General features: G+C 57.2%; 1 protein-coding gene across 2 annotated transcripts in view; it reads left to right on the top strand.

The window, feature by feature from the left end:
* ADCY1 (adenylate cyclase 1) overlaps positions 1-24383 on the top strand; it is a 93525-nt gene that overhangs the window by 29207 nt on the left and 39935 nt on the right. For both annotated transcript variants that reach the window (XM_059170663.1, XM_059170664.1), the window contains exons 3-5: positions 7031-7149; positions 11068-11179; positions 20382-20509. In XM_059170663.1, coding sequence (XP_059026646.1) covers positions 7031-7149; positions 11068-11179; positions 20382-20509 — 359 coding nt within the window. The remainder of the gene's footprint in view (positions 1-7030; positions 7150-11067; positions 11180-20381; positions 20510-24383) is intronic.

Here is a 24383-nt window from a genome sequence, read left to right as displayed (position 1 = left end):
ACTTTAGGGTACAGGTTGGAAAGGCGCCTCCTCCTACTTCCCCGCCATCTTGTCCCACTCCTATAGTATTTATTTCTTATTGGATGAGTTTTAGTGGGTTATGCTTTTTGAGAAGTTTGTCCATTTCTTTGAAATTGTCAGATTTGTGTGAAGAGTTGCTACTATTCCCTTTAACCTTTTGCTGTCTGTAGGGTCTGTAGTGATAGAATTTTTTCCTGATTTTGTGTATTTGTGTCGCATCTGTCTCTCTTTCTCTCTCACTGGTTTTGTTAGAGGTTTGTATATATATTTTTATTTTTATTTTTTTATTATTTTTTAGAGGTTTGTATATTTTATTGATATATTTAAAATATCACATTTTTGTTTCATTGATTTTGGTTTTTTTTCCTCTTTTCAGTTTCACTGATTTCTTCTTTTGTTTACTATTCCTGTTTTCTTTAGATGGAAACTTAGATTATTTATTTGATAATTTTCTCTTTTTTAATGCAAGCCTATAGTCTCCTAAATTTCCCATTCGGAGCTGCATGCTACAGATACTAGTGTGTTGTATTTTCACTTTCATTCAGTTCTGTGTATTTTTAAAAGTTCCTTTTGGGATATCCTTTCGGCTCCTGGATTGCTTAGAATTATTTTGTTTAATTTCTCAATATTTGGGTTTTTTCTTTTGTTTTCTGCTATTGGTTTCTAGTTGGAGTCCATGAGTTTCCAAGGCCATACTCTATCATTTGATTTCTTCTAAATAGGCTAAAGTTTTTGTCGTGATCCAGGCAGGAAATGGCTTGTTCTGGTGTGTGTTCTGGGATGCTTGAAAAGGATGTGTATTCTGCACTTCTGTTGATTGTATACTGTTGTATGGTGGTCCTCCTGAGTGCTTTTGTATTATTGGTGGTCTCTGTCCAGCTTTTATATCGCTTTATTTCTCTCAGAAGCCCTCAGCTAACATTGCAGATTTGTCTCTTTCTTCTTTTGGTCCTATCAGGTTTTGGTTCACGTATTTCATAGCTATGCTGTTTGGTGCATGCATATTTAGGATTGCTGTGTTTGGGTAGACTGTATTTTATCATGTGTAATGTCCCTATCTGACTTACAGGATTTTCCCTTGAAGTCTAGTTTATCTGATAATAATACAGACTCTTCTTTTATCTTCTGATTAATGTTTGCGTGATATTTTTTTCCCATCCTTTTCCGTTGAGCCCAACTATTTTATGTGTGAGTTTCCTGGCAACCCTATAGAGTTGGGTCATGCTTTCTTAATCTGGTCTGCCAGTGTCTGTCTTCTGTGTGTTTAGAACATTTATTTTTCACGAGATTATTATGTTAGAGGAGAAGTGTTCCATTTTATGTTTTGTTTTCTGTTTTCTTCTCTGTTTCTTTTCCCTGTTTTCCTGTGAGTTACTTGAATATTTTTTTTAGAATTCAGTTTTGATTTATCGTCGTGTCCTTGAGCGTGTGTCTTCCTCAGTGAGGCTTGAGGTTTTTCACTATGCGCATAACATCACATTCTACTGTTGTTGCCATCTTACCAGTTAGAGTAAAGTGCAGAAACTCCACCTTCCTGTCCTTCAACCTCATCTGTGAGAAACCATCTTAAGTCTTTCTTCTGCACACATTTAGAGCCACATCAGGTGGTGGTATAATTCTTCCTTCAACCAGCACATAAAGGAGAACAGAAATATATTGTAATCATGCATATTTTTGCTCGTACCGTGTTATTTCTTCCTCCCTGATTCCCAGAGATGCTTCCTGTTCTTCTTTTCTTTCTGTTTGAAGGACTTCCTTCAGCCATTCTTTTGGGCAGGTGTGCTGGTGACAAATCCTCATAGCTTCCCTTGTCTGAGCTCGTCTTGATTTCTTTCATTCCTGAAGGGCTCTGGGTGGACTGTTCTTTTCTCTCAGCACTGGAGAAATATGCTCTTTTCTCTCAGTACTGGAAAAACATGCTACTTTCTCATGGCTTCTATGATTTCTGATGAGAAATCTGCTTTAATTCAAACTACCTTTCCTCTGAGGGAGAGGCATTGTTACTCTCTCATTGCTATGAAGGCTACTCTGTTGTCTTCTTTTTCTTTTTCTTTCTTTTTTTTTTTTTTTTTTAAGATTTATTTATTTGACAGACAGAGATCACAAGTAGGCAGAGAGGCAGGCAGAGACAGAGAGAGAGAGAGAGAGAGGAGGAGGTAGGCTCCCTGCTGAGCAGAGAGCCTGATGCGATGCAGGGCTCGATCCCAAGATCCTGAGATGATGACCTGAGTAGAGGCAGAGGCTTTAACCCACTGAGCTACCCACGTGCCCCTGGTGTCTTATTTTTCTGATGTTTGGTTATGTTGTGTCCTGGTATGGACTTCTTTGGTTTGTCTCTATTGGGGTCTTCCCAGTTTCCCAAGTGTGGAGGTTTATGTCTTTGGTCAACTTTGTGGACTTTTCATCCATTATTTCTCTGAATATTTTTACAGCCATTTTCTTTCTTATCTTCGGTGATTTCATTGACATGAATGTTGGATCTTCTATTACAGTCCCATGGGTCACTGTGTTTTTGGGATTTTTTCTCCCAGGCTTTCTCCTAGGCTTTCCTCTCTTTTCTGCCACCTGTCGAGCTTTTTATTTCATTATTTTTTTGGGTTCTAAAATTTCCATTTGATTCTCTTTTGTATCTTCTATCTCTTTGCTGGAGTCCCCCCCCCCCCCCTTTTTCAAATGTGTTTGTGGCTGCTCATCGAGTTACTCTTGGAATAGTCGCTTTAAAGGCTTGTTAATTACTCTGATTATTGTGTTTGTCCGGGTGTCGCTGCCTGTTGATTATCTTTATTCATTTGCTGAGACCATTCTGGTTCTGAGATGCTGAGAGGTTTTCAATAGGAACCAGGACTTTTGGGGTATAAGGAGTGAGACTCTGGGTCCTGTCTGGACCTTCTGTTTTGGGCTGGTTTTCTGTGACTCCTTCATTTGGCAGGGGAAGGGGACACCACTTGCAGGTGCGGTGGAGAGTCTGTGCTCCACACCGGGCCTCTGCTGGGGCTCGTGGTGGTTCCTCCTTACTGCCACGCTGGAGGGGGGTCTGGCTCCTGCCTGGGAGGGAAGAGCAGAAGAGCCCTTGTTCTCCCCTGACTTGAGCAGCAGGCTGTGTGTGCTACTATCCAGAAAGGCCGGGCTGCTGGTGCCCTGGTGTGCATGCTGCCTCCTCCCAGTGGAGGAGTGTGGTGATGTGCAGGAGTTTCAGTGGTTTGTCTGGAGTGGGACAGTTATCTAGAGTTTTCCTCTCAGGAGGCTGCCCCTCTCCTGGCCTTTCGGCCAGAGAGAGCTGGGTTTAAGGGGAGGCACCAGCTTGGTGCCTGCTGGTGTTTCTGGGTATTTCTGGGCTGCCCTGTCTCCAGCTCCCAATCTGGGAGACAAGGTAAACAGATTGCCTATGGTCTCACCTCTGGGCTGCTCCTCTGTCCCCACATCTGTGCCTCCTTCCCTCTGCCTTCCAGAGTCTTCTTGTGACTTTCACATGTAACACCTTGGACTTGAGTACACGTAGCGGGAGGAGGAAGACAACGTCTCCCATAAGCAGAGTCCTCCAAGCTGTGACTCAAATATCGAATTTTTTTAAGGAACCGTACATTTATTTTAAGCTTCATTTTGATAGTCAGGGTCAGTGTCGTCAGGTTCACAGGATGCTGGGGTGCTTTGTATGATCAACAGATACTTTGTAGGTCCACTTTCATAAACCTGCCCTTTGGATATCTGGCTTTGTATTTTATTGTGCCGATTAGAAGGCATCCGTGTTGTGCCCCCTGATGCCGTGTTCGCAGTGCTCACTGCTGCCTGGGGTTTAGGGCTAGTTCGAGATTGGGTGTGGATTGCAGGTAATGTCTTTATGATGTCAGAGAATGACTCTGTCCCAGGTTTTGCTGTTTTTAATCGGGGATGGGCGCTTGATCTTGCCAGATGGCGCTTTGCTCCCTATGGGAACGTGGCGTGCCTTTACTCCCGGTTGTGTGTGCTGGGTTTAGGTACCGTCCCTAATCTTGTGCACGGAGCTGATACTGAGCCTCTGGCCAGAAGGACAGCCTGCCCTTAGGAATTTCATATGACAAAGGCTTATGCAGGCAAGCGTGCTCTTTCTCCCTCATATACAGGTTCCCGGGAGTCCCTTTATGGTTGATGTGGCAGAGCTGATCCGTGTGACCCTGACAACCCAGTCTCCATCTGTTAACTGGTCTGCCATTGTCAGTGTGTGTCCCCTCATCCTCGTGAATCAAGATGGTGGGTAGAGAGCCAGACATCGTAACTGTATTCCCAGCAACAGAGGGAGAAAAGGAAGAACAGGCTCTCTTTAAGGAACATTCCAGTAGCTCTCACATGACCTTTCAGACTCCATCTCATGGGCCACCTCTAGCTATGTGGGGAGCCTGGACCATGAAGTGTTTATTTTAGGTCACCAAGCCCCAGATGAGAGGAAGGGGTAGACGATTGTGCTAGAGGTGGAGAAGGGATCTGAGGACAGCGGCAAGCTCTGCCTTCGCCTCTCTCCTAGCCCCTGACGCCACTGCCTAGCATGTTGCCCTCCCTTTGGCCCAGTCTGCCTTTTCAGGCCCTCCTTCCCTCCTGGCGCAGCCCTTGGTCTGTAGCTGTCTCTGTTTCCCTGTCCTAACTCCAGATCGTGGAGTGAGGACAGCTGGGGTGGTGCACAGACCAAGTCCCAGAGCTGTGTCCTCAGCCGGATCCCCGGAGAGAGAGAGCGGTTCCAGAGCGTTAGGAGAATGGGGTGTGTGTGTGATAGACGCAGGGGAAGCGGCCTCCCTTGTTAGATCTGATACACCATTTTTATAGGAGCTGATGAAGGATTTCAGTGCCAAACCCAGGACAGTGGGACTTGGAGGTTTGGCAGGCACGATGGGGCGTGGGGCCCCACGGTACCGTGACCCCTTCTCAGACAACACCTGCCTGTCTCCTCGTCTCATGGGTTGGAAATCAGATAGCGCAGGACTGACCCAAAAAGGCAGAGCTGGGATGCGAGGCCAGGCTGCCGTCCTTTTCCCCAGGGACCCTCCACGCAGGGCACTCCCTCAGGGGGTAGGTGCCACCCCCCGAGCCCCTAAACATGGCTCGGTGGTGTAGGCTACCTGGGGTGTGGGGCCCCGTGACACAGGGTCCTTCCCAGGAAAGAGCGTGAAGCTGTGTGTTCTTTGGGCCCTTCGTGGCCGACCTTCTGTAAGGTCCAGCTCTACCTGTGTCCCTGCCTGTGCCTCACAGCATTTCCAGAAGCTTCCAAGTATGTGCGCGTTGCTAATGCTGCTCTGGGCCTCTCGTGGTAGCGCGTGTGAGCCCTGCCGTGCCTCTGGGCACGGCCAGCCACCCGCAGACTGTCTCAGTCTTCACCCCCAGGCCTCCTGGCTAAGGGGGGGCTTGGCGTCCACTTGCCAGACCCCAGTCACCCACCAGCTCCCATAAACTCTGTAGAGGCTTTTTAACCCCCAGGGCTGTCCTCACACGCTCAGCCTGGACATGTCCACGTCTGGACTCCATGTGCTCGGCCAGGACCTGAGGCCTCTCCCCACAGCTGACCTGACGTCCAGAGTGGCCATAGGCCATTGCACCATTGTGAGGTCCCTCTGCATCGGAGTCTGTCCCTTTGGCAGCCATGTGGGTGGACCTCGGGGTACAGCCAGGCCTCACTCCGGGCACAGGCTCTGGGCCCGAGACCAGGGCCGGCCTCCCCGACCCATGCTCGGCTCCAGCCACATCTCACGGGGCTGGGCCCGACTTTCCCCCTTGGCAGCTTATGTGGAAACACGGTCCCTGTGGAAACTTCTCAAGTGTGTGGGGTATGTTGTCGCAGGCCCATCAAGGGCTCTGTGGAATCCGGAGCCCACACACCCCGCCCCAGGCCTCCGTGGCCATTTCCCAGAGGACTGCTGGGCTCTGGGTGACTGTTGTCGCTGCCACCGCTCCCACCGTCCTCCTGAGGTCGTCGCAGGGGATTGTGGCTGTTCCGGGCAGAGATGTGGCCTCACGGAATGGATCTGTGGTCCTGCAGGGTCACTGGCTGCGTACGCTGGGCTGGCGGATGCCAGGTGCCTGAGGGCTCTGCTGGAGTTCCTCTGGGAACGGAACTGGCTGCCGATGAGGGCCTGGGGCCAGAGCAGAGCTGGGCTGGAGGGATGAAGTGAGGGAGGAAGGGAGGGGCTCCTCTTGCCCTGTCAATGCCTGTGTTTGCTGTTCTAAGCTGGCTGTCCTCCCTAATTCTACGGGGGATCGCAATGCTGGTTTTTCTCCCTTTGCTTTTGGAAGCAGGGTGGGAAGGGGCGTGAGAGGGACCGAGGGAGGGGCCTCTGATGCAGGTGTGGCCGGCTGGTCAAGGGCCGGTGGGGTTGAGGTCAGGCAAGGATCCCTGGGAGGAAGAGAGGCAGAGTCTGCATGAGGAAACCGGGTCCTCAGAAGAATGATGGAGTCTCTGGGGCAGCCGTGCTCCTCTGGAAAAGCCTAGATGTTTATTCCACTCTCTGCAGGGGAAGAAAATCTGACCCCCATAGAGAACGAAGAAACGGGAAGACAAGACCAGGGGGAAACGCAGTGTTGTCTGTCTGTCTCTGTGAGATCATGGGAGCCTGTCGGTCCTGGGGAATGGGTGTTTGCAGCCCATCTTGAGGTCCATCTCAGCGCCGTGTTGGGCAGTGGGGTGGCGAGTGAGGCCGGGCCATCCTGTGTTTCCTGCCTGTCAGCCCTGCACGGGGCAGCTGGGGCACACGGGTCGGGGGGGGCAATGGAGGAGGGTTGCCACGGTGGCCTGGGCGCTCTGGTGGAGATGCGGGCCCCTTCCCAGTTCTCTGGGAGCGAGTCACCGGGGAATGAGAGGCCAGGCCTGGGCACAACCCGCCAGGGCTCGGGGGCCAGGCAGGGATCTGCAAGACCAGACCGCGCACTGGTGCATGGTGGGAGGTGTCTGGGCCCTCATGCAGGCAGCATCCCGGTGCCGACCTTGGGGTGATTGAGGACTGGTGGGGAGGCCTCCGCTGTGTCACACGGGTCTGTCTCTCCTGTCCAGGAGCGGCTGCTTATGAGTCTTCTGCCCCGGAATGTTGCCATGGAGATGAAGGAGGACTTCCTGAAGCCCCCCGAGAGGATTTTCCACAAGATCTACATCCAGCGGCACGACAATGTGAGGTAGGGCTGACGCCGGCTGGCGGTGGTGGGCCTCGGGCAGCTCCACTGAAGGAGGTGTGGGGGGAGGAGGAGGAGGAGGCGATTGCAGGGACGGGCGTTGATGGGGATGGTGGGAACTGAGGGAAGCAGAGGTGATGGATACGGGCTGCTGAGAGAGGTAGAGAAGGTGACGGAGGCAGGAGGCGATGGTGGGGGGTGGGGGAAGGAGGTGAGGGGTAAGCGTGGGGGTGCGGGTGATGGCAGAGGTGGGAGCCGTGGGCCGGTAGGGGTGGAGGGTCCCCCGTTTGAGGGGAAGAGGGGCTGGGTGTGGGTCAGGAGGCCCAGGTGAGCACCTGCCGGCCGGGAAGCAGGTCCCACGGAGGGCGGGCCAGGAGAACACTTGGCTGACAGTGTCACAGCCGCTCTGTCCCCCCTACTCCTCACTTCCTGTTTCCTGCGTGGGCTCGAGAGTGGAGAGGGTTGGCACTCTGGCCCTGAGCTGGTTTGGGTGGTGGAATTTGAGCGGACTTGGCCCACATTGGAGTGACAGCTGAGCGTTCTTCTGCTCGGCGCCGGGGCCTGGGGTAGACCTCCTCTGGCCCACGCTCTGTCTCTCCCGGCGGCCCCGGGAGGTAGGGATCGTTCCCATTTTACAGGTGAGGAAACGGCCTTGCCCCAGACACACTCTGGTGTTTGTGTGCTTGTCTTTCGAGACCCAACTAAAAATAACTGTGCTCCATTCCATCGTGCCTTCCCCGGGAGAGCACTTACACTAGCTAAGTGTGGCACCTTACTTAGGTGTCACTCAGGCAGGCGCTGGTGGCTGCCACGCGGCCCTGCAGACACCACAGAGTAAAACCCTCCTGGTTGTGTTGAGTGCTGTGGACTGAGTCTCCAAAGGCGCTGACATTCACCTAGACTTCCCCTTCATTCCCTTTCTCTCCATGGTGGGTAAGGACAGGGCACAGTGACCCAGCCCCCTGCTGAGACAAGACCACCGGAACAATCCAGGGAGGGCCTGAGGGAGGGGCATAGAGCATCTGCACACAGCAGGGAAGGCATAAGACGTCAAGAGCCTCCTGGGGTGGCAGGTGGGGGGGTGAGTCTGGAGCTCAGTGCCCATGTGCCTTTCTCTCCCTTTTTTCTGGCCTACAACAACAAACCCCCTTGTGCAAAGTCACCATTTCCTTCCACCCACATGCCCTGGGGGGGGGGATGCCACGTTTCCCAACAGGTGCACGTGTGACAGCTCTGAGATAAGAGAAGAAGCCGAGACTGGGTCCCGTCCTTGATGGCACGAGCCCCAGCCTAGCTTCCCTGGCCACACTCACACAGGGTGAGAGGTGCCTTCCTCCAGCCCAGATGTGAACATCTCACTGTCCTCCTCACCATCCTTGTTAGAATCCCTCACTGGTTCCCCACCCCATCAGGATTAAAGACCCAAGTCAGGACTCCACTCACAAGTAATAAGGCTGATGCCTTCAGGAGCAGTGGTGTAAGGACATCTGTAAATCCTCTCCTCCATAGAAGCCTTGACAGTACTGACAAAGACTGTCAGAGTCTGCGTTGTCAGAGCACCGGACATGAGCCAAAGCCTGAGGAATCCAGGAATGGTATTTAAGAGAAACAGCTAAATCTTGGCAAAAACAGTGAGCTTTGTAGAGTTCTCACTTACCCTGTTCACTCTTTTTAGCTCTGCGATGGCTTTGAAAACCACTGGCTGCAATCTCAGTGAAAACCTGCCCACTGACAGCCACCTGAGGGGACAGAATGGGGTTAGGGCTTTGACAAATTCTCAGAGAACTGTCCTTATTTGACTGTCTGGGAATTCCCTGGAAAACCTTGCTCAAGGCTTGTCTTTATTTGACCTGACTCAACACTCAGTGTGAACAGCTTTTGCCCTGGGACATTTGTTAAAAACAATCAGTGACAATTGTTTTAACATCATAGCTGTCACAGGCAGTGATAGCAACTGAGGCCAGCAGCAGGGCACTAAAATCTTAAAACTGGGGAATGAGATGTCTGTCAGGGCTCTGTGAATGTTTCTGGGAATCAGAAGATCACGCCAAACGGTAGGGCTGTGTGCCTGCTCAGGAAGGACCACGAGGACTCTGGGCTGTCCTTGAGGTCTTGAGGCTGACCTTGAGGCCATGTGTAACCAGGAAGAGTAGAGTCAGGCAGAGCTGGAATCTGCTTGGCTACGTGCCCATCATCAAGGACTGAGAGACTTACTGGCTGCAGGCATGTGAGGAAATTTCTGTCTAGCCATTAACGGACCATTAGGCTAACCAACCAGAGATTTTAATGGTCTCACATGAGGATTTGTTAGAAAAGTCACTGAACAACAGCAACAAAAAGTTACTGAACAGATAACAACATAAATAGCAACAAGAACAACCCCAATCCTGAGGGTGGGAGGTGTTCTCAATTTCAGACTTGCCACCTTATACTATTCAGTTTTCCATAAGAACATGTGCAATATGCAAAAAACACAAATGTATGGCTCATGCAGGAATGAAAAAAGCAGTCCATAGAAGCTGTCCTAGAGGAAGCCCACACATTGGACTTCTAGATAGAATTAATTCCCCATTTTAAAAAAAGTTTTTATTTGAAAGAGAGAGAGAGAGAGCACGAGTTGGGGAGGCGTAGAAGGAGAGCGAGAAGCTGACTCCCCGCTGAGCAGACAGCCAGACATGGGGCTCCATTCCAGGACCCTGAGATCATGACCAGAGCTGAAGACAGATGTTTAATTGACTGAGCCACCCAGGGGCCCCTAAATCACCTGTTTTACATACATTCAAAGAACAAACTGTGTTCAAACAAAGGAGAACATGAGAAAGACTTCCAGAAATTCTGACTTTGAAAAATATAATACTTAAAATGAGAAGGTCACTGTGAGGTCGGGGAGGGGTTCCACATTGAGCAGATGTGAGCAGGTTGAAGAAAGAATTGGTGAACTTGAAGACAGGCAGTTGCGATCGTGGAACCTGATGAACAGAATGAACAAAGGGTGATGGAGCAAGAACAGAGGCTCAGAGACTCCAGGGACACTGGCCAGTCCAACAGCACACCCATGATGAGTCCCAGGGGAGCGGAAGAGGGCAGAAAGAATATTTGAAAAAGAATATGGCTCAAAATATCTCAAATTTGATGGAAGGCTCTCACCTACACATTGGAGAAGCTCGGTTAGGGCACACACAACAAGGACACCATTAGACATGTTGTAATCGAGCCCTAAGGGCCAGACACTAGGAGAAAACCTGGAGAGAAGGCGTGTCACAGGCAGGTGACTGCCCACAAGACCAATGTGTGATTTTTCACAGGGAGGGCTGGAAGCAGGGGCTGGGGTGGCACGTTCAAGGGCGGAATTTTGTACCAGGCAGAATCACAGTGAGGGCACCGCTGTGCTGTGTGAGGCAGAGGGAGCCTGTGCGGTGGGGGGTAGGGGGTGGGCGCTGTTGTTTCGACCACCCCACTCTGTAGGAATCAGATGCCCACACACCAGGCTTCCATCCCGCAAGGTAAGGCCCTGTCCCGACGCACACCCCAGCTGGGGCTCCACTGCGGGGCTGTGACAATACCGGGGCTCTGTCGCCTGTCAGCCGGCAGGAGGGGAAATGGCGAGAAGGCCCACTCGCATCCTACAGGCAGCCTTGCGCTCACTGGCTGCTGGCCACTGGCCTTCTTGGGCTGGGGGCAGGTCTGGTGGCCATGGAGTGTGCCCCGCCCGTATCCTGGGAGGTCAGCAAGAGCCCTGTGGCCGCATGGGCATTCCTGCTTCCCCCAGCCATGTCTATAACGGGAACCCGGACACTTCCCTTCCAGCCCGCCCTGAGGAGTAAGCAGGTTCATGTTGGGGGATGGTGAGGGCAGCCCTCTGCGCGGCTCTGGGCCCCCGCATGCTTGTCGGGGAGGCAGCCTGGTGCCTTTTCCTTGCAGCATCCTCTTCGCGGACATCGTGGGCTTCACGGGCCTGGCGTCGCAGTGCACGGCCCAGGAGCTGGTGAAACTCCTGAACGAGCTCTTTGGCAAGTTTGACGAACTGGCTACGGTAAGCACAGCCCCCATAAGCGCAGCCCCCATAAGCACCACTCCCATACGCACCACCCCCGTAAGTGCAGGTCCCTGGAGCTGTGTGTGTGTGTGGGGGGGCTGGAGCTGTGGGGGGGGCGGGGGGAGCCCAGCTGGCTGTGTCTGGTGGGCTCCAGGGTACCACAGCTCCCGCCCGGCCACCTGAAATTCCTTTGCACAAAAGAAAGTGCTCGCCCTCACGTACCCCAAGTACCTCTAGGTGGGTCCGAGCTGAGATGCTGGCTGGTCGTGAGGCCCTGCGCAGGCTGCCCTGCCTTGAAGGTCATGTCTGGGGTCAGCTGGTGACGTGTGACGATGACAGAACCCCCTGCATGTGGCAGGAGAGTGCTGGCGTGCTGAGACCTTTCTGGGACCGGTCACATTCAGCCCCGCAGAGGTCAAGCCCAGGCCTCGCTAACCAGCCCGGCCTGGGCTTTGGTATGGAGGCAGCTGCCTGCCTGTGTTCCTTGGACCTTGACCCCTTCCCTGTTCTGTAAGGACTTGGGGGGACCCAGGGACATAGAGCCACACCCACCGGCCCGGCCAGCCTCCCTGGAGGTGGATGTAGAGGGGTCCTGAGCAGGTGGTTGTAAGGGAGGGAAGCTCTGCTCAGAGTCAGGACTCTTCTCAGGAAAGATCACTGTTAAAGGGCTTGCTAGAAAGAGTGGACGATGTCATCACACATTGGCACTGAGCACGGGCGGGAGAACACTCAGTGTAGGGGGCGAATGGCAGGCCAGACCTGGACGCTGGCCCTGACTCCTCCCTGCCATTTCCTTGAGGGGTGGCAGGAATCAGAGATGTCCAGCTGTGATGTCCAGATGGGTCGCGCTAGAACCCTTCCTCCTGGGGCACACCGTGCCCCATGGGACCCCGTTGGTGGGAGGCTGCTTCCTCTTTTCCAAGGATGAAGGTAGGAGGCAGCTCGGCACCGCAGGCGGGCGCTGCTTCTAGCCATGAGGTCGTTCCACAGGGTGTGGAGCTGCCTGTCCCCGGAGTCCCAGCGGCCTGTGCTCAGGGGTCGGGACACTGGGCTTGTGCCCTGGGAGCTGCTGGGGCTCTGCCCACACGAAAGTTCGCCGGCGCCCTCTCCCTACCTGACACCTGCGGTTTGGGGAAGTACATGGAGGAGTGAGGAGTGTGAGCGTGTCCCATGTGGCGTGGGGAGTGTGAGCACGTCCCGTTTGGTGTGTGTGGCTCGCTGGCACGCGGGAGCTCAGCACCTCCTGTGTGTGGGACTGAACGTGTGTTTCGTCCAGTGCCTGGGCACCTGGTGGCCCGGGGCTCTCTTGCTGCTGCTCTGAGCTTTCCTGGGCCGCACCAGCCTCCTGCCCTCCTGAGGAAGCTTCCGGATGAGGCTTCTGTGGCCACTGAGCTGTCGGAGCACCTGCCGCTGGTGGAAGGCTGTGCCCTACCCCAACTGTCCCTATCCGTCTTCCCAGCGACCAGAGGTCCGCATCCTGGCCGCAGTGGGGACGTGTTTGCTTGGTGACTCGGTGATGAGCAGTGCCACCCGCCCGGCTGCCCCTCTCACCCCCCACTGCCCCAGGCGACTGTCACCACCCCACTCTGGTCTTCACAAGAGCACCTGCCCCTGCCCCCAGGACACACCCGTGTCCTTCGGCTGGTGTTCTCACTCTGCGTCTCTACTCACGTCCCGGCTGCTCATTTCCTCAGGTACCGAGCGAGGGCTCTGCTCTGTCTGCGTCCCCTTCCATCCTGCCCCTTTTGCTGCCTGTGTTCTCAAGCTCTGCTGTTCGATTCCTAAACATTTAGGGTTCTGAGGTCCTCTTGATGGACTAACTCTGTCTTTTTTTGGGAGGGGGCAGAGGGAGAGACAGAATCATGACAGACCCCCGCTGTGCCTTGAGCTGGATGAGGGGCTGGATCCCAGGACCCTGAGACCACGGCCGGAGCCAAATCTAACGTCGGGCACTCAACCGACTGTGTCACCCAGGTGCCCCTAATTAGTTCTTTTTTAAGAAATGACCCTCTTGGGACCCTTCGGGAGCTCAGTTGGTGAAGCGTCTGCCTTTGGCTCAGGTCACGGTCTCAGGACCCTGGGATCGAGCCCCACATCAGGCTTTGGGCTCAGAGGAGTCTGTTCTTCCCGGTGCCCCCCGCTTGTGCGCTAACACTCACGCTCGCTCTCACATAAATGAGATCTTGAAAAGAAATGTTCCTCTTTACCTGGAACCTAATTTTGTCCTGTGTTAGTATGTCTGGTCTAGCTTCCCTTTGATTATTGTCAGGAAGCGTGTCTTTTTCATCTTTTTCCACTGCCCCCCCCAACCCCCGCCCATTGGTTTGTGTCCTTTTAAAGGGCTGGGTTTGCCTTTTCTACCCGGAATCCGACAGTCTGCATTCGCCGGGCTGTGCAGCCCACCGTGATTCATCTCTGTTTCTTGTCGTTGTTTTACTTTTCCTGCTGGTCTGTGAGTTCTGTGACGTGGCCCCTTGTGCCCGTGGTGGCCGACGTGTTGGCGCCGTAACCACGGGGACTGCCCGGGGGTCTGCGGCAGAGCCCTCGACTCCGTCTGCGAGGCTCATGGGACACGTCTGCCTGCTTGGCCCTTGTGACGTTGTGCACGTTGTGCGTTTTGTCATAAACCCCGTTCTGCATTGTTACCGTTTTTGCTTATTCCCCTTTGACGTGAGGAGGCACAAGGGCAAGGTCGTGGGGGTTCATTCCACCGCTCTCGGCCGCGTGGGATTGGTGGGCACGTCTCCACGCGGTTCTGCTGCTGGAAACAGGGCATGCGGGCTGGCCACGAGTCCTCTCAGTGTCCGTGTTTCTGAGAAAACTCTTCGTTTTTGTCCTCATATGTGGAATTTCTTGTCACTGGTGCAGAACGTGGCTGACAGGCGTTTCCTGGGTTCTCGCCAAGGACGGCGCTCTGGTCCTCCGGATGAAACACGCGGAGGATGTCTTTTTTCTCTGACCATTTGCAAGATTTTCCCTTCACCGGTGGCTTTAAGCGATTTGATTTGGATGTGCCTCCGCGTGGCTTCCTTCCTGGTGTTTGGGGTCCCACCTCGATCGGTGTACGGGTTCCGTCATCTTGGGAGGAAGCTCTCGGGTTTTCCTGATGCGCCTTGCCCTTGACTGTGGTGACCCGCATTCGAGCCGGCGTTAGTTATCTCGGTTCCTCCGAGTGCTCCCGTGCAAACCAGTCCGAGGGCGGAGCTCGCCGGGGAGTGTGTTCACATCCGTCCCTCCTGTGCCCCGTCCTTTCTCCTCCTCGGGCTTCCCTTGGGCTTGAGCCAGAGGCCGGGACCCGCAGGGCAGCTGCACGGACTCACTGGGACCCTCGCATCTCGTGCCTTGGCTTTCTGGCCCAAGAAACGTGGGAGGCGGAACGGCCCGGGGGCCCGCTGTCCCTCCTTGCCCCACCGTTCTTGTCCCGGGAGCCGCTCCGAGCTGTCGGTGCCGCGTGCCTGGAGCGTGCCCACCCGCGGGCTGGGGGTCACGGCTGGGTGGCGCTCTTTCCGCAGACGTGCTGTGCACGCGCCATCGGGCTTGCATGCGGCAGACCGCCGGGGGAGCGAGGGGCTCCGGCTGGAACGCGCAGCGCAGGAGGGAGGCCGGAGTGGGGCCGAGCGCGGTCAGAGCCCGGACCAGCTGGGAGGAGGACGCGGCGCGCCTGTTGTCCACGCTCCGCTCGGGCTGACCCCAGCGCGGATGTGAAGGGGTCAGCGCGTGTGCAGGATGGCCCGAGGGGCGCGACCCCTGCTTCCAGAATGCGGGCGCACACATGGGTGCGTGCTGTCGGGGAGGCTGGAGGGACGGTCCCAGAAGGACTGTGGTTCCCGCAGAGTCGTGCACCCCGAGGTTTACTGTTCGGAGCTTCCTACATCGCTTGGGATGAGGCTTTCCTTATTTCTTAATGAGCAGGAAATCCACATCATTTCCCGAAAAACCAGTAGTGTCCGGATTTCCAAGGAACTTGTTTCTGGGAGGTCGTCCGCAGAAACTCGCCCTCACCCTGCCTGCTGGCGGCCGCCCCGGTGCTCCTGCGAGGTCCCTGGGAGGTGGGAGCGGCAGCGGGAATCAGGGCGTCCTGCTCTGGGTGCTGTTCCCTTGGGCAGACACTGCCTTTGCCGCTGGAGGGCTGGCTGCACGCCCATGGGCCGCGTGCGGTTGTGGTGGCCCAGGGACCACCAAGGGAGCATGTCCTTTGCGTGCCCCTGAAGGTGGAGTCCCAAGCAGACAGCTTGAACCACGTTGGCATGTCCTTTCTGGGAGAAGGTTCCGTGGGCCCTGGAGTGTGACCGTTATTGCCTGGACCATGGGTGTTGGCAGGGGGCTTGGGGACCTTCTCCCCAGGGTCACTCACTGGTCCTTCCTGCTCTGCCTGCTTCTGGGGGCAGAGATGTAGCCTGGGGGTGTGCCTCAGGGGTCCCTCAGGGAGGGGACGTCCTCTCTGCGTCCACGGCGGCTCAGAGCTGTGGCATGGCTCCTCCTAGGAAGGTGTGGGGAGCCCAGCTCATGTGATGCTCCTGAGCACATGGTCAGGGAAGATGCAGGGAGAGGCATGGTGGCCTGGGCGGGTGGCCTTGCCTGCCATGCAAGGGAGGAACGCGGTCGGTCCCCCGTGTGACACGGAGGAGGCAGGGCTCACTGCGGTGCGCCTACTGTGAACAGTCTAGCCTAGATGATGGGAGCAGCCTGCGCAGGTCAGACCCGGCCCTGCCCTCAGGGGCTCCAGAACTCGTGTATGGAAATTTCTCTCCTGTGTGGTGGGCAGGGGGCGTGGCAGCCTCTGCTGGACACCCCTTCCCTCTTGTCGACACTGGCTGACGTCTGTCCTGTCTTGCTTGGTCACGCCTTTCCTCCGAGTCCTAGATGTCACCTCACCTTGTGCCCACAGCCTTGACCCTCGCCCTTCTCTTGAGCACGACTGGTCACAGCGATGCCTTGTCACCCGCCCAGTGGACAGATTCCCTCTGGGCCCTGTCACCTGCTTGTCACGTCAGGCATCCTTCCCTCAGCAACCTTGTTCCAGGCGGGGTACTTGTCTGGGTGTAATTTGTGGATGGCACTGACCACCAGCACAGAGCCGGTGCTGTGTGTCACAGCCCCTCAGTCCCAGAGGACGGGCACGGCAGGGTGTGTGGGAGGCTGAGGGGCTGGGGGACCATGGCAGGGATCGCTCGGGGTTTCCACGGAGGAAGAGGTGAGGCCGATGAGGGGATGTGGATCCTGGGCTCCGGGTGGCCCCTGTCCTGGCAACCCGGCCTGGGGGACAGAGCGGGTTTGCGGCTGGGTGTGGGGGTGCAGAGAGGATGTGGGGCTGTGGGCTCCGGACCCCTGGGGTTGGTGGAGTACGAACAAGCAGGACCTAATTAGCAAGTTCCCCTGATGCCCGTCAGGACATAGACAGAAAACGGGAACACGCACATCGGACCCTTGAGGCCCCCTCCTGTCACCTCCCCTGAGCCCGCAGGCCACCAGCTCTGGGGCTCGGGTGCCTGGGTTTTCCCTGTGTGTTGGGGAGCCTCCCAGAAGCTCCAGCGGTTTCCCCATTCCTCCCCTGGCGTGTCCATCGCCAGCTCCCGGCCAGGTGCAGCGTGTGTCGTGGTTCCCGTGGCTCCCACGTGTGTGACCCCCACCACCACCTGCTTCCTGTCACGTCACACCTAGGTGCTGGGGCAAGTGCCCCGAAGGCGGGCTGCTTGGCTATTCACTGGGGTGCGTGTTTCCTGTCATTTTTCCCGCTCTTGTTAGCTCGTGATTCTCTTAATAGAAGAATGTTCTCACGTCCGCTGATGGGTGATCCTCCCAAACCGTACGTGCTTGGCTTGCGGCACGGGTCCGTTTTCCAGATGAGGGATCCGTGCCCTAGAACCTGCCAGGGGTGAGCAGGGAGCTTCTTCCTCCTGGTGCTCCATTCTGGGTGTTACTGGGGTCTGTGGACTGGGTGTGCGTGGACACCTTCTGTCCGTTCCCGCTGCGCACGCTCACGACTCCCACCCGTGGGCGCCCATCCTGGCGCCTCTGGTCTCCCTTGGACAAGACTGTCCCCCACCCGTGTCTAGAGACAGCGCCACACAGACGCGGCTTCTCCGGGAGCCTGGCTTCCTCCCAGAGCGGGTAGGTGGCCTGCTGATACTCGGCCTCTCAGGGCACGGGGATGGGCATATTTTTTTGAAAAATAACAGCAAATTCTGAGTTTCCAACTCACCAAATAACTTCACTCCTTCAATTTTTTTAAAAGATTTTATTTATTTATTTGACAGACAGAGATCACAGGTAGGCAGAGAGGCAGGCAGAAAGAGAGAGGAGGAAGCAGGCTCCCTGCCGAGCAGAGAGCCTGAAGCGGGGCTCGATCCCAGGACCCTGGGATCATGACCTGAGCCAAAGGCAGAGGCTTTAACCCACTGAGCCACCCAAGCGCCCCAATTTTTTTATTTTTTTAAAGATTATTTATTTGACAGACAAATCACAAGTAGGCAGAGAGGCAGACACAGAGAGGAGGAAGCAGGCTCCCCGCTGAGCAGAGAGTCTAATGCAGGGCTCAATCCCAGGACCCTGAGATCATGACCTGAGCCGAAGGCAGAGGCTTAACCCACTGAGCCACCCAGGCGCCCCTCAATGTCATTTTTAAAAGTGTGTAAACTATTTGCACTATTGCTCGGTTCCTCAGTGCAGACCCGAGACAGGGGTGCGAGGGAGGACCGCCCTGCCCGCGAGGTCAGACATCGTGCTGCACGCGGGGCTGTCCTTCGGGTGCTCTCTCGGCTCCAGGCACCAGGAGCAGGTGCGCACAAGTGACCGCCTGCTGCCGGGAGGTGCCCATGATGGGCCCATCTGGGGCTATGAGACGGCCCCACAGCAGGACAGACATCTGCTCCTGGACAGTCCCTCCTGGCGGGCGGAGGATCTGGGACAGCAGGCCCCCATCTCACCCAGGGGCCCACGCAGACGAACAGAGCAGATGCCGTAGTGGAACGGAAGTGGAAGTAAATGGTGACGTGTGCCCCTCCCAGTGATCGCCACTGCTTACGTCATAGGGTCCCTGCCCTCTGAGGCCCCCGAGCTGCCTGCATGGCAGGCCCAGCCGGTCAGAGCTCCTCGGTGAGCCTGCAGTCCCCACCCGGCGGGCTCAGCATGAGGCCTTCCCACCTGGATCCCCCACAGCCGTCTGGGTTCCGTTGGCTACTCCGCCCCCCAGCCTGGGTGGAGGGACTGTCTGGATGCGGAGGACAGAGGTCTCGGGAGCAGCTGTGCTGTCGTCGTAAAGGTTTGGGCTCAGCTCCAGGAACCACGGGGACGATTTTAAATCAAAAACACACCAAGGTCAATGAAAACACCTCTTTGGTCTCTCAAGCTGGTCAGCGACAGCCAGGACATCGGACAAGAGAAGGACAAGATGAAACGTTAGCCACTTACTGCCCCCATCTGCTGGGGGCCGCGTCCTCTCCCAGCCCTGCAGCGGCCGGCCAGGAGGAGCCGAGGCTTTGTGCTGGGGGATGGTCACCAAGGTCACGTCTGCCGCTGACAGGCTGCAATCAGGAGGCTGTGGCCCCGGATGCCCCCTGCTAAGTGGCTTTGCCCCCGGCCCTCATGTGGGGATCAGCCGTGCAGAGCAGTAACGTTCACGCTCGGGGCTCCCTGCGGGCACCTCCCCTCCTTCACGCAGCTCACACGCACCTGCCCATCCCGACACAGGACACGTAGAGAAGGGCAGGAGGCTGCAGGGGGCACAGGGACGCCCCATGCAGGGGCTGATGGGCACATGTCACTCTTGAGGTACCAGCTCTGGCGATGGGTGCCCCCCCCGAAATCGTCAGCAAGAATAGTGCCGACCCCTCCGTGGGCATTTCGGTGGGCGGGCGCCTGGAACCCCAGACTGATCCCTAGGAGGACATCTTGATAGCCAGGAATGGGCTGAGGCTTGGCAGCGGCTCCTGGTGTCCTGCCTGAGCCCTGGGCGGCGGGCCAGGGAGAGGGGGAGAGGAGCTCCCGGTCGCTGGCCTGCTTTGACGGCTGGGGACAGGGACGATGGGGACAGGGGGTTCCAGTGTCCAGCTCCAGTGTTGCCCGCTGGCCTGGAGGCTTGGGGAGCGTGGCCAGAGAAGCCTAGGGGGCTGACTCCCAGGGCCCAGGCCTCGGCTCTGCAGTGGGGATGTCTGCCGCCAGCCCTCTGCCTCTGGGCTCCCCAACATCGTCTATGGGACAGGTCGCCCCCGGCATGGCCTTCCTGTGGGACGCCGGGACGTGCTCTCAGAGCAGGAGCTGTGGGGTTCTGGGCGTGCGGGACATCTCGGGACCTGTGAGGTTCTCCTCACCTGGGACGCGCTGGCGAGACCAGCCCCTCGCAGAGGCCCACGGGTCCGAGGCCACGGGACCCTTGCAACGTGGAGAGAAGCCATGCTTCTCAATGCCTGTTTGTTTTTGGAAATGTCCTGTGTTTTCATGAAATTTGGAGTGTGGACGGCAGCGGATTTGCTGTCACTTTTCTGTGCGTTAGTGCATTTCGTAGAGTGTCTCCACTGTATGTCGTGGTGGACGTCCACAGACAGGACCCGCTCATGGGAAGGAGTTTTGTAAGGCTGTCCATTATTTTAGGGATGTGAATGCGAGCTTTCTGGGGGCGTCTGAGATGTGAAACTGCAGTCACAGCCATGTCACAGCCATATCACAGCCGAGACCGATGGGCTGGCCCACGGCAGGCGCCGGAAGCCCCTCCCCCTGGGACTGAGGTGGGCGCGACAATCTTAGTGTTGGATAAATGCTGTGGCGGACGTTCTGGGTGTCCCTGTGGGTGGTGAGGTCAGGGTGCAGACCCTGACGGTCCCCTTGGGGCTCAGGGCCCTGGCAGGTGATTCTTTGGTGACAGCTGCCCACATGTCCCTTGGACCTCCACCTCAGGGACACTCGGGGGCGTGCACCTGCCCGACGGTGGCTGGTGTGTGTGTGTGTGAGGGGTCTGACGTGACGCACAGTGTCCGTCACGAGGCCGTTGGAGCCGGAGGCCAGGAGGGGCGCTGTGCTGGGCACCCGGGGCAGAGAACATCCCCGGGAAAGCTGCTGGCTCTGACTTGGGGCAGCTTCCCAACCTTGAACGGGGCACGGGTTTGGCCAGGTGGGGTGGAACCCTGTGTGGGAACAGGCCTGTGCTCCGGTGTGCCAGCCCCCAGGCGCGTCACTAACGTATGCTCTGTTCTCTTGGCCCCAGGAGAACCACTGCCGCCGCATCAAGATCCTTGGGGACTGCTACTACTGTGTGTCGGGCCTCACCCAGCCCAAGACCGACCATGCCCACTGCTGCGTGGAGATGGGGCTGGACATGATCGACACCATCACGTGAGTGTGTGCGAGGACCCGTCCCCCTCATGCCCCCATGGGCCCCGCGGGCCTGCGCTGTGCTGGCCGGTCTGTCCCGAGGGGCCGGTGGTCCCCCGGCTGCAGAGAGCTGGGCTGCACAGTGAGGCGGGGTGGGGGAGCTCCCGCCCAAGCTGGGTGCCCCGAGACCTCCCATCTGTGGTTTGCTGGGACGTGTCCTCATCCATGGCCATCCGGGGCGTGGTCCGGGATGCATCAGGGGTGCAGGAAGGTACCAGCTTCACCACTTAGCTAGACAGGACACCCAGGGAGTCAGTGGGGAGGTCCGGCTCCAGTCCAGCCAAGTCCCACTGAACGGGGCTGCTCGTGCTCGTCTTCGCACGCAGGGGTGTGTGGGGGCTCTCTGCCGAGGGCGCTCCAAGGGAGCAGGGGCATCTCCCGGGAGCACCACGGGCCGACTGGACCTTTCAAGCCAGCCCCTTCCTGTCGGAGTGGGATGAAGAGTGAGGGACCCTTTGTCGTACAGGGAAGGCATGGGGCTGGGGGGCCGAGCTGGCGGCCCCTCTGAGCAGTGTGGAGCAGTGGGTGTGGTCCGGGGGCATGAGGTTTACGGGGACCGGTGTAAGGGTCCACACTCGGAACCGGGAAGTGGTGGCCGCACAGTTGTATGGGAAACACAGAAGAACAGAGAGAGAAATGCAAACCAGGAGGCGTGGTGGGGCTGACCTCGCAGACAGGCCCTGCAAGGCAGGGTGGGGGCATCCATGAGCGTCCAGGAGGGGGTCCCTGTGCCAGTGGCGGCAGATCTGTGGTGGAGAGACAGACGCCCAGTGCTGGGGTCAGGGGAGGAAGACAGCCCAGGGATGCCAGCGGTCTGCTGCAGCTGAGGGGTCCTCTGGGTGGACGGGGGCTCCAGAGCAGGGGGTGGTTGGGGCCAGTTCATGCAGACCCCGTGGTGATTCTGGGGAGCTCAGGATCGGGGGACACTGCTCGTTCCGCCCCGGGGTGACCCGCTCACCAGCTGCACATCCATTAGGGTTTCTCACTGTGCAAACATGACAGTTCTCCCATGTGTGCGCTCAGGACGGGCTTGCGAGGGGGGGGCGTCTCCTGCCACTGGACGGGGTGGTGCCAAGGATGATACCAGGGAGGGGATGGATCTTCTGGAGGGCAGGTGCGTTCAGGCCCCGCCCCCTGACTGGGTGCTGACCACTCCTGAGGCTGGAGAGGGGTCCAGCCTGTGTTCCTGGTCCGGCGGGTGTTGGGAAGGTTTCAGTTTCTGTGTTGAGGACTACACCAGGAACTGGTGTGGAAGTGAAAGCCCAGGGCTCCCCGGGAAGGGTGTGGGCAGCTCCTCTGCACGGGCCCCTCCAGCTGCAAAGTGTCAGACTTGCACATCAGGCCAGCGTGCAGGGCAAGGCCGGGTGTCTTGGTTTGCGGTGCTGGATCAGGGGGCATAGATGGCATGGGCTCTGTCCTCCAGGACCCACCCTTGAGCTGGTGCGGCCGCTGTGGCCACTGGCAGACCCCGACGCAGCTGGCCAGAGTAGGGGTGGCCCAGGGTGGGAGGCCGTCTCCGTGGCTCTGGAGGCCCCTCTCTCGTCTCCTCTGTTCATGGCACACGTGTCTCAATGAGACCATCCCTGACGCACGGTTTACTGCGACGTGAGTGTCCAGGTAACTGTGCGTCTTCTGGTACCAGGATCCAGACGTGAGGCAGAACCTTCTGGAAGAGGTGAGGGTGTGCGTGTGGCAGGATTGGGTCCCCGTGCCCTTCGCCCCTTCCTGGCTGCCGTGGTGGAAATGCTGTGAAATGAGCAGAAACACCATTTCCTGTTTTCTTGCTCACGTTTTCCTGTGTTCCTTTCCTTCGCAAATTAAAAAAAAAAAAAAAATTCCAAAATTTTAACCCTGTTGTGTTTGTTTCTGCACCTCTCACTAGAGGTTGACCCATGACTGAGAAGTTAAAATAGAGAGAAAATGCATTTCATATGCACAAAGTTTGGTAGGTGTCGAGGACACGTCTACCGTCAGACCCCCGAGTAAGTGTTGCTGTAAACCCCCAACTCGCGGACTTCTGGACGACGTGCACCAGGGACCCTGGACCCGACGGGAAGCACTCCGGTCACTGCTGTCCAGGCTCCTCGCAGACCGTCTCCCGGTGTTTCTGCACCTGGGTCTGCCGGAGCGGGTTAGCAGCTTGTGGGCTGTGGCCTTGGTCCTGGAGGTGCCAGGGTAGCTGGGCGGCCATCGGAGCCCGTCAGTGCTCATTCAGCCTGTCCTGGATTGTACACAGGGGAACAGAGACTGGGAGAGGGCAGGGGTTGGCTGGGCTGATGGGACGTCCCTAGAAATCAGGGGCCTCCCTGCTCACGTGTGCTCCCCATGCAGAGTGGCCGCCTTTGCCCATTTGAGGGTCTGAGAGCCAAAGTCTCTAGATGGCCTCCTCGCCAGGCCCCATGTCCATGTCCTGTCTGTGTGTTCCAGACGGAAGACCCCATGGTCTTTATTTCACCATTGAAGCCTCTTGTCTTCTTTTAGAGTTTCTAATTAAGATGTTATAAGGGACCGGGGCACCCCCGAGTCTCTGGTCATTTGGGCCGCCAGCCTGCCTGGTGGCCAGGGTGTGGCCAGGAGCAGTCTCTGACGGACCCTGTTGAACCCTCACCAGGAATGGGGTCTTAGGGATGAAGGTGAGGATCTGGGAGGGCTTCCTGGAGGCCGCATCTCTGCTGGGCCACATCGTATTAGGAATAAGTCAGGTGAACGCACATCAATGCCAGGTCTTAAAATAGGAAGGAGATTTGTCATTGAGTTCCCAGGCTTCCTGCTCTCCTGGGTGGGGTGGGGTTGGGCTTCTGCACATGGCAGGGCCGCAGGGCATCTTATGCTGGGAGGGGACAGAGGGCAGCTTGTCTGGCGGGCCGTCCCTGTGTGTCTCATGTTTCCTGGTCTCTTCCCCTCGTGATAGACCTCTCTCCATGGGGCTCCCGTGTCCCAGGCTGCGGCTCAGCCTCCTGGCCCTTTCTGGTTGGGCTTTGCCATGGACAGGGGAGGCCCGTTGGACACACCTGCCACGGGGCCCCCTGTTGACGGGCCGCCGTCCCACGGCTCAGCGCTCCCTCCCACAAGGCCTTGTTGCACTCCTGTCCCTTGGAGCCCACCAAGAGCCCGCTGCTTCCTCAACGACATGCTGTAGTGTGTTCTGTAATAACATAACTTCTGCCCGCTGGGGGAGAGTGGAAAACACAGGAAGACAGCATCGGAGGGCCTTGGCACGGCTGCCGCATGTCCCCTTTGTTCTGACTTGTGCATTGTGTGCCTCTGACTGTGGTGGCGAGTCCTAGAGCTGGGGAAGGTGTGCCTGGTACCCCTTGGTCACCCCACATGACCGCTTGCACAGAGCTGCCTGCAGCAGGCAGTGTCCCCGGAGGCTGCAGGGACTCACGCTGTCCCGTGTTCCCCAGCTTGGGGGTGACCTCCCCACCTGGGCCTGCCGCCTGATTTTGACATCCACACACTTCTCATCCCATAAAGTCTACTCGAGGGTCAGGTCTGGAGCTTGGGGTCAGACCCTGGCTGTTCCCAGGTTGCTGCTGGCAGTCGTCATAGCGGCCTCTGGCCAGTGAGCAGGCACGAGCTCCTGACCGGGTCAGTGGGCTACAGAGCAGATTGGAGGTCCCAGTTCATGTCCCATGGGGGTTGCTCTGGGTGGGGAGGGACAAGGGTTGGCATGGACACACCGTGAGATGCCTGGGGGCCTGGGAGCTGGGGATCCTGGCCTGGAGCGGCCCTGCCCACCTGGGGCCATGCCCGGGAATCGTGGTCCCGTGCTCCCGCCTCTCCAGGCTTCCCTGCACCGAGCTCACGGGTGTGGACGAGGGCCCAGCCCCAC

Source organism: Mustela lutreola, chromosome 4 (assembly GCF_030435805.1).
Source record: "Mustela lutreola isolate mMusLut2 chromosome 4, mMusLut2.pri, whole genome shotgun sequence".
Classification (NCBI taxonomy): domain Eukaryota; kingdom Metazoa; phylum Chordata; class Mammalia; order Carnivora; family Mustelidae; genus Mustela; species Mustela lutreola.
Note: the sequence above shows the minus strand (reverse complement) of the source record. Positions and strands in the feature narration are given on the sequence as shown.